Source organism: Lonchura striata, chromosome 3 (genome assembly GCF_050655825.1).
Source record: "Lonchura striata isolate lonStrDom1 chromosome 3, ASM5065582v1, whole genome shotgun sequence".
NCBI classification, from domain to species: Eukaryota; Metazoa; Chordata; class Aves; order Passeriformes; family Estrildidae; genus Lonchura; species Lonchura striata.
In genome coordinates, this window is record NC_140705.1 from 30,020,093 (window position 1) to 30,032,121 (window position 12,029).

The following is a 12,029-nucleotide window of genomic DNA, read 5'->3' on the forward strand; positions in this document are numbered from 1 at the left end:
GTGTGGGGGCTACAAAAGTTTTATTGTGATGAATAAGATCTATCAAGATCTGTCAGTTTCAAACATCAAGAGGAAGGTGAAAAATTTTTCAGAGCAATTCAGTCTCCATAGCATGGGGAGATGGAAGAAATTTTTGCTTTTTCATCTGTTTCCCTGAGAAGACCATGAAAAATATGCACGCAGACTTTCCAGGGGTGAATAAAGGAGCGCTGAAATGAAGGGGCAAATGCAGAAGAATGTTGTAGCATGTACTTATGTGAAACCTTGTCAAATCTATTACTTTCTGAGAGAAAGTGATGTTACCCATTGAACTTTGGGTACCTGTGTTAAACTAAATGAACAAGACCAGGACACTGAGTTTGAAGACAACACATGTTATTACATCACATGGAAACTTTGGTGGAAGAAATATAAAGATCATTGAGAACAACTATCACCATCTAGAAGAGTAGTTTCTGCTGTATGACAGCAGAATTCACTCTAGATCAGTGATAATGCATAGAGAACCTGTAAAGGACTAGAAGCTCTTCTTACGCAGGGGAAACATGAAAACTTCGGGGTGAAAATCAAATTACATTTTAAAGGATGTGGGATTAAAGCTTGACCAAATGGATTAAGTCTTTAAACGATTTCAAAATATTTACATTACTTTCTAATCCTAGAGTTGCAAGCCTAGAGTCTGACTGCCCAGAGAGGTTGTGGAGTCTCCTCACTAGAGATATTCAAGAACTGTTGGGACACAATCTTGTGCAATGGGCTCTAGAAAGCAGGGAGGTTGGACCAAATGCTCCACTGTGGTCCTGTCCAGCTTAACTATTTTGTGGTTTCCCAAACAAATTCCCCAAGAGTTATTTCTGTTTTGGACTGCTGAGATCATACCTTCTGTAAAGTCTAATGTTTATTTTGAAGACATTTTGTGGTGAGAAGTAAGATAATGTCAAAAGACATTATTATATTTTTGATACTAAGTATCTTAGTATTTAACTTTTTTCTGTGGTATGCATGAAGCATCTTTTTCTTTTTATTTTCTGTGAGAACTATATCTTCTTTTGCAGTCACCCAACCTAGCAAGGTGGCTAGAGGCATATTACCAAGTATGTGGTTAGTAAACAGTATCACAACCTGTCTGCATTTCAGTTGTGTAAAGGCTATTAACAAGACATCTAATTTCTAGCAGTTTGCCCTAATGAAAATCTTCAGGTTGCAGCCTTTTAAATATGAGTAATTTCCAGTTTGTAACTGAGGAAGAGAGATTGCTTCATAAATCAGAATAGTCTTTTTATGTTAGTAAATAGGAATGACCAAGTTAGATCCCTGTTCTTGGGTAAAAACTGCAAAGGAAGGCTTTGCTGTAAGTTATTCTAACTGTCACTTCTTTTTCTCTGCTTTCAGAGGCTGGCAGCAAGAAGCTAAAGAGCACGATACAGAGAAGCACAGAAACAGGAATGGCAGCAGAGATGAGAAGTCGCATGGTTCGACAACCAAGTCGAGAATCCACTGATGGCAGCATAAATAGTTATAGCTCCGAGGGCAAGTAAGTGTCATTAAAAATATCAGTAATGTAGGAGAAGTTTCTAATGTAGTAGAAGTTTCTTTCCCATTACTTGGGATGTCTAGCCAAAGGGAATGGCTCTGTGTAAAGATTCTTCCTCTTGAAACATTTGAAAAACTGAACTATTTTAGGTACATAACACAAATTTTATGGAAATTGAAATTGAGACAGAACTTCTTAAGAATTCTTAATTTTCACTGTCACCCAGTGAGGCATTTTGTTCATCAAAAGACTACTAAATTAAGACTGCATTGTTCAAAATAAAACACAGAGATACTTCTTTGAGATATGTTTGGATTACCTCAGAGTTAAACTTCAGATGTTGAATGTGAATTCCTGTGATATGAAACTCTGTTCAGTAATACTATATACAAAGAAGGTTTAATTTGGAGTTGTTCCAAGTCTCTTATTAAGAGCTGTAAACCCAGAGCCCAGCTGCCCCATCCTCTGAAGTCAGACAGACAGCTGTGGGGAATGGGGGAGCTGTTTCCATTCACTGCTGAACAATCTAATGTGTAGGAAAGGAGAACAAAGGCAGTTCTGACACAAAAATTTGTAGGAATATTCCAGCATCCTCGCAGTTCTAAGTGGCACTCTACTGCATGTGTCAAGGTATAGTGGTTACTAGGGAATTCTTAGACAATAACTCCCCAAATAAAGGGGAAAATGGGGGTGGGCAAATGCACCTTTATAAACGTGGAAAAAAAATTAGAGATTTGGACTTCTTTGGCTTCACCTTTTTATATGCTTAGTGTGTTACCACAATTGCTACTGCATACTGTATGAGGCACAAAGAGCCAAGACTGGTGTGGTGGTGGTGGTAACGATCTGTGTAAAGGGACTTTCATCATCAGATCTTCTCACCACTCTAATTTTTTTGCAACACTGGGGCAGGTTGCCCAGAGAAACTGTGAATTAGCTCATCATTGGGAGTGTTCATAGCTAGGTTAGATGGGGCACAGGCATCAAAACTTGATGATTTTTAAAATGCGTTCCAACCCAAATCATTCTATAGTTCTGTGATAAGGCTATGAATTTTAAGAGCCATGAAAAAAAAACAGGCTCCATCATGACTAATTCAAAACCAAAGCAGATAAAGATCAGATGGAGAATGAGGGACAAGAGTAAAATATCACAGTGTTTTCCCCATTATGATTCCTTGACTTTTACCCTTTCAACACTCCACCCTGCCGTCCTCCTTCCCTTCTCTATGCTGGAGTGTCAATCTGTAGGGCACCAGTTACTCACCTTGGTGACAAAGGGCCCAAAAAACTGGACCCTTTGGGGAGGAGCTGGGGGAGCCTGTTTCCCTGGTTAGCAGTGGAGAGGTGGGAGCCCAGCACCAAGGGTGAGGACATTTTCAGTGGAACAGCTTAATCCTCTGTTCCACCCTCATTGTGTGTAAATAGATTTGGCATGGCTGGGGTAGCCAAGGTCTGGATCTGGGGGTCACAGCAGGCATCTGCAGGAGAGAAAGGTAGAGACATAAATTGCTGATTTGAGAATCAGCCTCTGAGTAAGGCAGTGAGGAAAGCAAGCTTGAAAAGTGAACAGAGTGCTTGCGCCCCAGGTAAGGTCATGTTCTTTTGCTTGACCCTTAACTGGAGTTTAATGAATTAGAACTAATACACATTAAGATGAATGTGTACTTCCGAAGTTCATTATCATATGTATAGCCAGAATTGTGCTCTCAAGTAAATGTTTTCAATGTTGTTAGTGGCAAAAGGTAACACATTTTGGGAAAAAAGGGCAATGAAACAAGCAAGAAATGTCTTATAGCAGAGGCAAGAGTGAAAGGATAGTGCCACTGCGGAGAGAAGCAAATTGTATTTTGGTGTTTTACTGGAGACCATGAGATTCTTTTCTTCCTCCATCTAAAGAAGCCATATTTAAAAAAAAATAATTTAAAACTAAATTTCTGTGAAAAAGCTTACCTTTTGGAAAACAAAGAGTTTTCTAAAGAGAAGTGCTGTACCAAGGGAATGGCATGAAGCTGAATCAGGAGAGATTAGGTTAGAGGTTAAAAAAGGTTTTTCTCCCCAGAGAGTGGTCACAACAACAAGCTTGACAGAGTTCAAGAAAAAAGCATTTGAACAATGCTCTCAGGCACTTGGTGAGATTTTTGGGGCTGTCCTGTGCAGGGCCAGGAGTCAGACTTTGATGATCCTTGTGGGTCCCTTCCATCTCAGACTATTCTATGATTCTATGATATTTTCTGACCAGCTTCAATCACAGACAGTCAATAAGTTTAATGCAGGCATAGAAAGAACACTTAGTCTTCAGCAGAGGAATGGACTTCTTCTGTGCAACTACAGGGTTTGCAAAGAACTGTGAATTGAATGGCTGAAGCACACAAGCCTGATGTGCAGGAATCAAAGATCTTAACTCTAGATGCTTTTGGTTTTATTAGGAAGTTTGCTATTATTTTTGCAGTCTAATGGGGGAGTTTCATTTGGAGAAGAAGAGGATATAGAGTGGTGGATGGCCTACTGGGGAATACGTTGTCTAGACTTGGTTCAGAGTCTATTCTTTTATTTCTCATAATTGTTAGAAGGAAGTCAAAGCTGAGTCTTCCCACCATGGATCATTCTTTCTCTGTCTGTTTTTTCCTTTTGTTATTTTTTGGTGACTGTATATCTATTAAAAAAAAAAAAGTGGACACTATGGAATATAAGAAAGCAGCTTGGCCAAGTACACATTATAGCATCATAGAATAGTTTGAGTTGGAAGGGACCTGTAAAGGTCATATAGTCTAACCCCCTGCCCTGGGCAGGGCCATCTTCAAAATGAAGTTGCTCAAAGCCCTGTCTAATCTGGCCTTGAATGTTTCCATATACAATGTACTGATGTGTTCAGTTTGTATCATGACAGAGGAGTGGGTAGCAACTGCAGATCCAGATTTGTCTGCCAGAATATTTTGGCTGGAGAGTGGCATTAGCTTTAGCTCTAATCACCCCTACTGCTACTACCTGACAGTTTACTGCTTCATTAAACAGCTGCAGCAATCAGATTAATTTAGTGTATACATCTGTTTTCCCTGTTTGTTCTAACTGATGCAGATGGGGTTTGGATCAATGCAAATCACACACTCACTAATGAAGAATAGGATATGAAATTTCATGAAGCTTTTTATGTTTTCTCATACAAGGTCATTCTTAGTCTATTTACCTATCAAGCTCTTCACTGGTCCTGAAGACCTCCTTAGCAAGACCTATTTTATGGACTATATCGAGTTGATGTGGAGAGTTTCTTTACACTGCTTTGGGGTCCATGGGAAACATCTCATTCCTGACACCGCAGAATGACTTGTAGTTGTGCATCCTGAGCTGCTTGACTTGTATAGTTGTATTTTTGAGGTAAAACTGTAGGATAAAAGAAATTAATCCTGTTCTTATGCTTAACCAGCTTCTATTTTGTTTCAGCTTAATATTTCCTGGAGTACGGCTGGGCGCTGACAGTCAGTTCAGTGATTTCCTCGATGGACTGGGACCTGCACAGTTAGTAGGACGACAAACACTAGCAACCCCTGCCATGGGTAAGAATGATACGTTCTCCTCTGTTAAATGAACAATAGGACAATTAACTAATACACACACTGCCAGACTACAGCACCAAAAGGACTTTTACCAAGTGTCTTCCTTCATTGTCAACATGAAGGTCCTATCTGCAGTCACCGGTGTTCCTATCACTGCAGCATCCAAAGTGGGGTGAGAAACTATTTGCTCCATTTGAGGTACTGGCTAACCTTAACTGCAATTTGAAGACAGGGGTTTTACTTCCCACACAAAATTATTGTGGCTTCTCCAATCATAGCTCGCTGTAAAATCTCAGCTGTTCAGAGTTCATATTTACTTGACACAAATTATATTGGATGTGACAGAGGGTTTCTGGCCAAACTACACCTTTTCAAGTTTAGTTTGTCTCACTCTAGAAAGTGAAACTTCTGGAAACATTTGCAATGACCAGTAATCAGTCACTGATAAAGCCAGTGCTTGTCATGAGAGACATAAAGTCCTTTTCTCCAACAGCTGCTGGGGGCTACCTGTGATCTCTATTTTCCAAACCAGTCTGTAATTTCCTTTAGCATTATTAGCTGTAGCTTCTTTATGAAGAAGATATGAGTTGTGTAAGGAGTAAAAAAGTGCAGGACTGTGCAAGTATCTTTGGACACATTTGGAGTTGGAGTTTTTTGGGCTTATATATGAGCATTTCTTAAACATGCTTTAGGATGCTAATTGAGGAGTCCTTGATCCACTACTGTAATAATACTTCTTGTGGAAATTATAAATGGCCAATGCTTCACTACAACTGTCTTGGTAAACAAATAATTAATTTCCCACATTGAGACAGCTCTGAAAAAGAAGAGAGAAAAATTTCAAAAGACAGTGTTCCCTTCCCAACTCATGGGCAGAAGGAAAACCATATTGAGAATGCTCTGAAGACCCTCTAAGGAAAACTTGCTGTATAAATCCAAATGACTGCTACTAAAGCATTCATAAACATCAAACTTATTAAATTAACATTTTTATTATTATTTTAGAAGAAAATGTATTAGTGATATTATTTGTCTAATAAATATCTAAATGGATTTATTGGCATGCATATAAGTGTATATAATCATGTATATAAGTCTACATTTCTTCTGTTTCTTTATTTCAATCTTGTTTTGCAATTTAAGATTTTTCTGCAGATAAATTGAGTACATTTATTTTGACTTTTTTTAGAACTCCATCTACTATAGGCTCAAGTTTTGGCCAATTAAAAGCACTTCACCGTGTTTTTAAACAGTTTTTAGAAGATCTGATCTGTGGTATCCTTTCATTAGTGATTATTTGAAGATGTTTGGATTATTGCTCCCCCTTCTGGTTACCTGTTGCATGTTTTATTTTGGCTATGAGATACAAAGACGCGCTCTTAAAAAGGCCTGTTGGAATTTTCCTCTGAACTATTTTTAGTGCAAACCATGACTGATTTTATTCAAGCAAAGTTTAATTGATAAAAAAAAAAAATCTTTGTTGCTGTTCTTTCATACCTCACATACATATTCTCTAAACCCAGACTCCAAATTCTATAGTTCAGGATCAGATATTTGTGATTTTTTTTAGACAATCAGAGCTTACATATCAAATATATGTGTATTCACGTATTTCATGGATGAAGTTAATTTATTTGCTCATGTCATGTAGCTGCTCATGTCATACTGTGCATTTTTTATTCAAAATAGCCTATTTTAATCTAAGTTAATTTCTCATCTGATTCCATGATAGATGAAAGCATAGAGATACAATATTTTGAGCATCAGTATTTATTTTATTGCCCTTGTATTTTATTGATCTAGATCATAACAGTGATTAGTCTCAGAGTAAGCAGCTTCCTTTTTCTGCAGGAAATGTCATTTGTCAAAACTTAGGCAAGGAAACAAGTTTGACTGTTTAGAAATTAAAGCAGTTTTTTTAATATGTTGTGACATTTTAGTCCCACCAAATGCATTCCCCAAAAATGTGTATGGAATATTGATAAAAATGGAAAAATTGTCACCTGTGTGCTTGGTGAAGACTTTTGAAGAAAAAATGCCTCTTTTTAGCTGGTATGAACTGTAAACCAAGAGAGGGAATCATGCCCCCTAAATATATATTATTTAGTCCTTGTTTAAGGATGGAGAAGCTAAAGAGATCATCAGGAGACATAACAAGCGCAGTAATACAGAAGAATAATACAAAACTAGTCTTTCTCTTTCTCACTTTTATACCTTATCTCCTGTGCTGTAATGCTTCTCTAAAATGTGGGCTTCTTCTTCTCCCTCTCAGGTGATATCCAGATTGGAATGGTGGATAAAAAAGGCCAGTTAGAAGTAGAAGTCATTAGAGCCCGTGGCCTCACACAAAAACCTGGCTCCAAATCTACCCCAGGTATGGAAAAAACTGTACACAATAATGCTTCAAGAAGGGAGCAGCTTGTGCTAGTGTTACTGTCAGTGTCAATCATGTACATAATATATATTATTATAATATTACTATGTATATTGTAAAAATACCGTATCATTTTATAAGGACATTTGTTGAAGCTCTAGTGATTTGTAGAAACAATTATTAGAGGAGATTTAGAATCAATACCCCAGCCACTGCTTATTGTAACACCTGGAACAGTTCTTTTAAATAACATTTAGTGAAAATGGTACTTTGCAATCTCTTTAGGAGCTAAAGATCAAAGAGCAATTTGTGTCTGTGATTGGAGTGGCAGAGTCTTAAAAGTTCCTTTTGCTTTGAACTACCTCTGACCCCTAAGCATTCACAGAGAATCTAGAATAGCTGTCAGTGACACCTAACTCCTGGAAAAAGAACATGTTTTTTAAATTACTGACATGAAGTGTTTTTAGTAACATCTTAGGTCATTACATTTAAAGTTTATAAAAATCAAATTGATTTCTTGTGGGTTGTGTCATCTTTTTTATTAATATAATTGTATTCAGATTATGTAATTGCAAAGATAAAATGAAAGTAACATGTGTCATTTTCTTTCTACTTTGCTTCCTTTTAAGGCATTTGTCCTCCATTTCAGGTGTGCACTGTAAGTCCAAACATAACATTCTTGATGTTCTGTCTGCAGCTCCGTATGTTAAAGTGTATTTACTGGAAAATGGAGCATGTATAGCTAAGAAGAAGACAAGAATTGCAAGGAAGACGCTTGATCCTCTGTACCAACAGACACTGGTTTTTGAAGAAAGTCCACAGGGTAAAGTCCTTCAGGTCAGTTTCTTCTTAATCCTATTTTAGGCTGTCATTTGGGGAATCACTTGCATGTTTACTTAAATTTAACTGGTATGTGTAATTCCATTCCAACTCATAAGCATTTAATTTTATAAATACCATTATGGACATCCTTGCAGCTTGTGGTTTCAGTCTTGAAAAATGTCTTATTGCATTAAACATTTCTTTTTTGTTGACTCTTGTTCCTGTCCTGCCATGAGGTTTTCCCATGAAAGGGAAGCAGTCATTCACTCTTCAGAAGAACATTTGCCTTATAATAGCAAGAGCAAACATACATAATCACAGGTTTAAGTATATAACCCTCTATAAGCATGGATTTGGGGACAATCATGAACCTTAATTTTATGTTCTTCCAGGTAATAGTCTGGGGAGACTATGGCCGAATGGACCACAAATGCTTCATGGGAGTTGCCCAGATCCTTCTGGAGGAACTGGATTTGTCCAGCGTGGTAATAGGCTGGTATAAATTATTTCCACCTTCATCGCTAGTGGATCCAACATTGACTCCCCTGACACGTAGGGCTTCCCAGTCATCTCTGGAAAGTTCAACTGGGCCTCCCTGCATTAGATCATAGTAGCAGGTGCTGTCTATTCAAAAACATCACCCAGGATAACAATTGGAACCAGATATTCACATGGTCAAGAAACACTGTTGGAGAGAGACAATCACTTCTGTTTTTGCTTGTAGTAGTTATCTAAACAAATGTCTGTCTGTTGAGAGATGGCTTAAATTGACAGAACAAAGGTATATCACATACAGCTAATCTATTAGCAGCTATCACTGATGCTTATAATGATTAAAAAAAAAAAAAAAAAAGAAAAGAAAGGAAAAAGAAAAAAGAGAGAGACATTTAAATTCGACCTAAGTCAAAGATGACCCAAACTGGAAGCTCTCACTCTGTTAACAATGTTGTTTTTTCACATTTGAGAGAGCCCTCAAGCAATGTTACCTTCCTGGTGTTTCAACAGTTTTTCTGTACTTGTCACTTCCACTAGTTTTTTGCCACATGATTCTGCTAGTTTTGTAGAAGTCCTCACAATGCTAACAGAGACCCTTCCTTTCTTTTTCTAAAACAAACAAAAAAGGGCTGAAGCATATCTCTGTAAGCATCGTTAAAGTGTTCAACAGCCACAATTACAATTCCAGTGAGTTCAAATTGTTCCTCAGTTCTGGTACTTACAAGTCTTTCACATGGGAACCCAGAATAAATGACCAATCTAAGTTATATTCTTAAAAATAAAAATCATCACAGTGCCACTTTTTATTTGTAAAAAGCAGATATGTTTGCATTATATATATATATATAATAACTTTTCTGTTTATGATGTTTTGCATGGAAGAATTTTGAAGAATTCTGCAACTACTGCTGGGGACTGGTATAAAGCAGCTTTAGTCTTAATTTTGACATTGAATATGTTACTGGTAATGCAATTTTCCTCCTAGAATTGGAGAGGAAATACTTACGTTTCTGTGTATAAATGTATATTTGACTTCCCAAATGTTGACCAGGAATGAATTGAGCATATGACACTTTCAGCTGTACCCGGGCTTCTCTGATGTGTGTCACTTCAGATGCACCTATCTGCCCTGGATAGAGCACGGTATGAGTTGTTCAATGTTTCACTGGAGATTCCAGTTGAAATATTCTGCACTTACTAATGTTTTTACCAAATTTTAGTTTACATTTCTTTGAGATTGATGCAAGCACAAGGCTTGATTTTTTAACGCAAGATATCTTACTTTTTGGAGAAAAAAAAATCAAATTTCAATTTGCTTTTTATTCATTTGAGTTCCTCTTGGCCTTGAATCCCTTGTGATATTCTGTAAATGTGCGAAGAACTGCAGATTCTTGCAGGTGCATTGATATGTTTCCCCTCCTTTTACAGGCCATTCAATTTTGTGATCACACAAATAGAGCAGCATGACTTGGAACTGTTCAAAGCTGCATGCACGTTTTGTAAAAAGAGATGAAAAAGGTTATTTAATAATGTATGTTAGTTCCACATAGGCCAGCTTGTATGTTGCATGTACTTGTACAGTTTGCTCGTAATTACTATACCGAAGTAACCAAGAAATCTAAGCCATCCATTTTTCTTATAGACATTTTGCAGGTTTTAGCCAGGCTAGGTCTGTGGGTCTGGTGCTAAATGTCTATAGATGGACTTTATTTTTTACCCTATGGAAAACGTGATGTAGTACGGACCAAATTCCTTCTAATAACTATTTTGGTGTAGATTCCTACTGTGGGGCTGTAACACATGTAGAAACTGTGTACACACTAGGTTTTAATTCATAGACATACTGCCTGCACCAAGTGAACTATTTATTATTACTCAACACATGGGAATTATTCTGCCCATCTTTCCATAGGGCACAGATTGGTTACTGCTCGACCTGCTGAGCAGGAAGAACTCAAGCATTGGTGCACTACTACTAGATTCTGTTCTGTCTTAGTGGACAAAAACCAACTAGCTATAATTCAATAGTATCTTTCTATTTTGACCACTTGTCTTAACACTCCCCTGTGCTTTTAAATGAACTTCCAACTCATGTTATGTAAACATGTTTAATAAAATTTCCTTTTCATGTCCAGTGTAGTAGTTGTGCTCTCTGTATGTTCTGAGGTTCATCTGTGATTCTGCTTGCTGCAGAACTGTGTGATACGTGTTAAGGAACAGTAAAATAAGTAATTTCTATGGTTCTTTTGATTGTTGTAAAAGTGTATGTTGAAATCTGGGGCCAAAAACTGAGGCCTGGTGAAAGTCATGTTTAGTTGGCTTCCTTTTCCCTGAGAAAGCAGCCAAATTGTGCTCTCATTTGTTGAAACAGGCAAATTGAAGTTTAAAAAAAAAATTAAAAATTAGCCAAATCTGTTGACATCAATTCAGTTTGTTGGAGAGGAATGATGCATGTAGTAGCGCAGCAAGGTGATACGAGTCTGGTACCAGGGCTCCACTTGATGTGTGCTGAGCCTTTAAGATACAACTACTGACCTTTGGCACTTTTTAAAACCGTGAACATACCCTTCTATTGTGATGCTGTTATGAACAATGCTTTACAGAAATTTACCTGAGAGCAAAATTTGGCACTAAAATTTTGCTAGAGAAGCAAAGATTATGTACTTATTTTTAGTTTTCCATGTCCCACAGAGATCTGATCACAATTTATTAATAACATAAAGACACTATTGCCTCGCTTTGAACACATTTGTTTATTACTTTATTTAATTGAATACATGGTTAAGATACTGAAAAAAATACTAATTAAACATGGTAAATCACTGAACAAAAGGCATGTCATTCTGTGTGGTGGGAGTGATCTGTTTAAATACAGAATTTTCATTCTGTTGCAAAAAGCCCTCAACTTTATTAATCTCATTACTCTGACCACTTTGTCAAAGTGGTCTAATACTAGGATACCTTTTCCTTTCTAATCCTGAGAAATAAATGAAGTCCAGCATTGCTGATCTTCCCCTAGAGGAAAGAAAATATAGCAGCAAAAGAGCATGCTAAACTATTTCATTTATGGTGTTTCTGATGAACAGGGATCGTAAATGGCAAGATTTTAGGAATGACATAGTAGAGCACACTAGGTCGGACAAATTTTGTGCTGGACTCCTTTCCCAGGGACTGCTGTCTTTTAAAAACTCATTGCTGAGTGTTGGGATTATAGTGTATAAATAAATCAGCTGAAGTTCCCTCTTGGTTTT

The 12,029-nt window shown here is 37.3% G+C and overlaps 1 protein-coding gene across 24 annotated transcripts in view; it reads left to right on the forward strand.

The window, feature by feature from the left end:
* The window catches only part of RIMS1 (regulating synaptic membrane exocytosis 1), a 301,823-nt gene extending 290,911 nt beyond the window's left edge, over positions 1-10,912 (forward strand). For all 24 annotated transcript variants that reach the window (XM_085574744.1, XM_085574729.1, XM_085574732.1 and 21 more), the window contains 5 exons: positions 1,393-1,534; positions 4,975-5,087; positions 7,360-7,461; positions 8,159-8,298; positions 8,676-10,912. In XM_085574744.1, coding sequence (XP_085430870.1) covers positions 1,393-1,534; positions 4,975-5,087; positions 7,360-7,461; positions 8,159-8,298; positions 8,676-8,894 — 716 coding nt within the window. In that variant the 3' untranslated portion in view covers positions 8,895-10,912. The remainder of the gene's footprint in view (positions 1-1,392; positions 1,535-4,974; positions 5,088-7,359; positions 7,462-8,158; positions 8,299-8,675) is intronic.
* Positions 10,913-12,029: the final 1,117 nt, after the last annotated feature.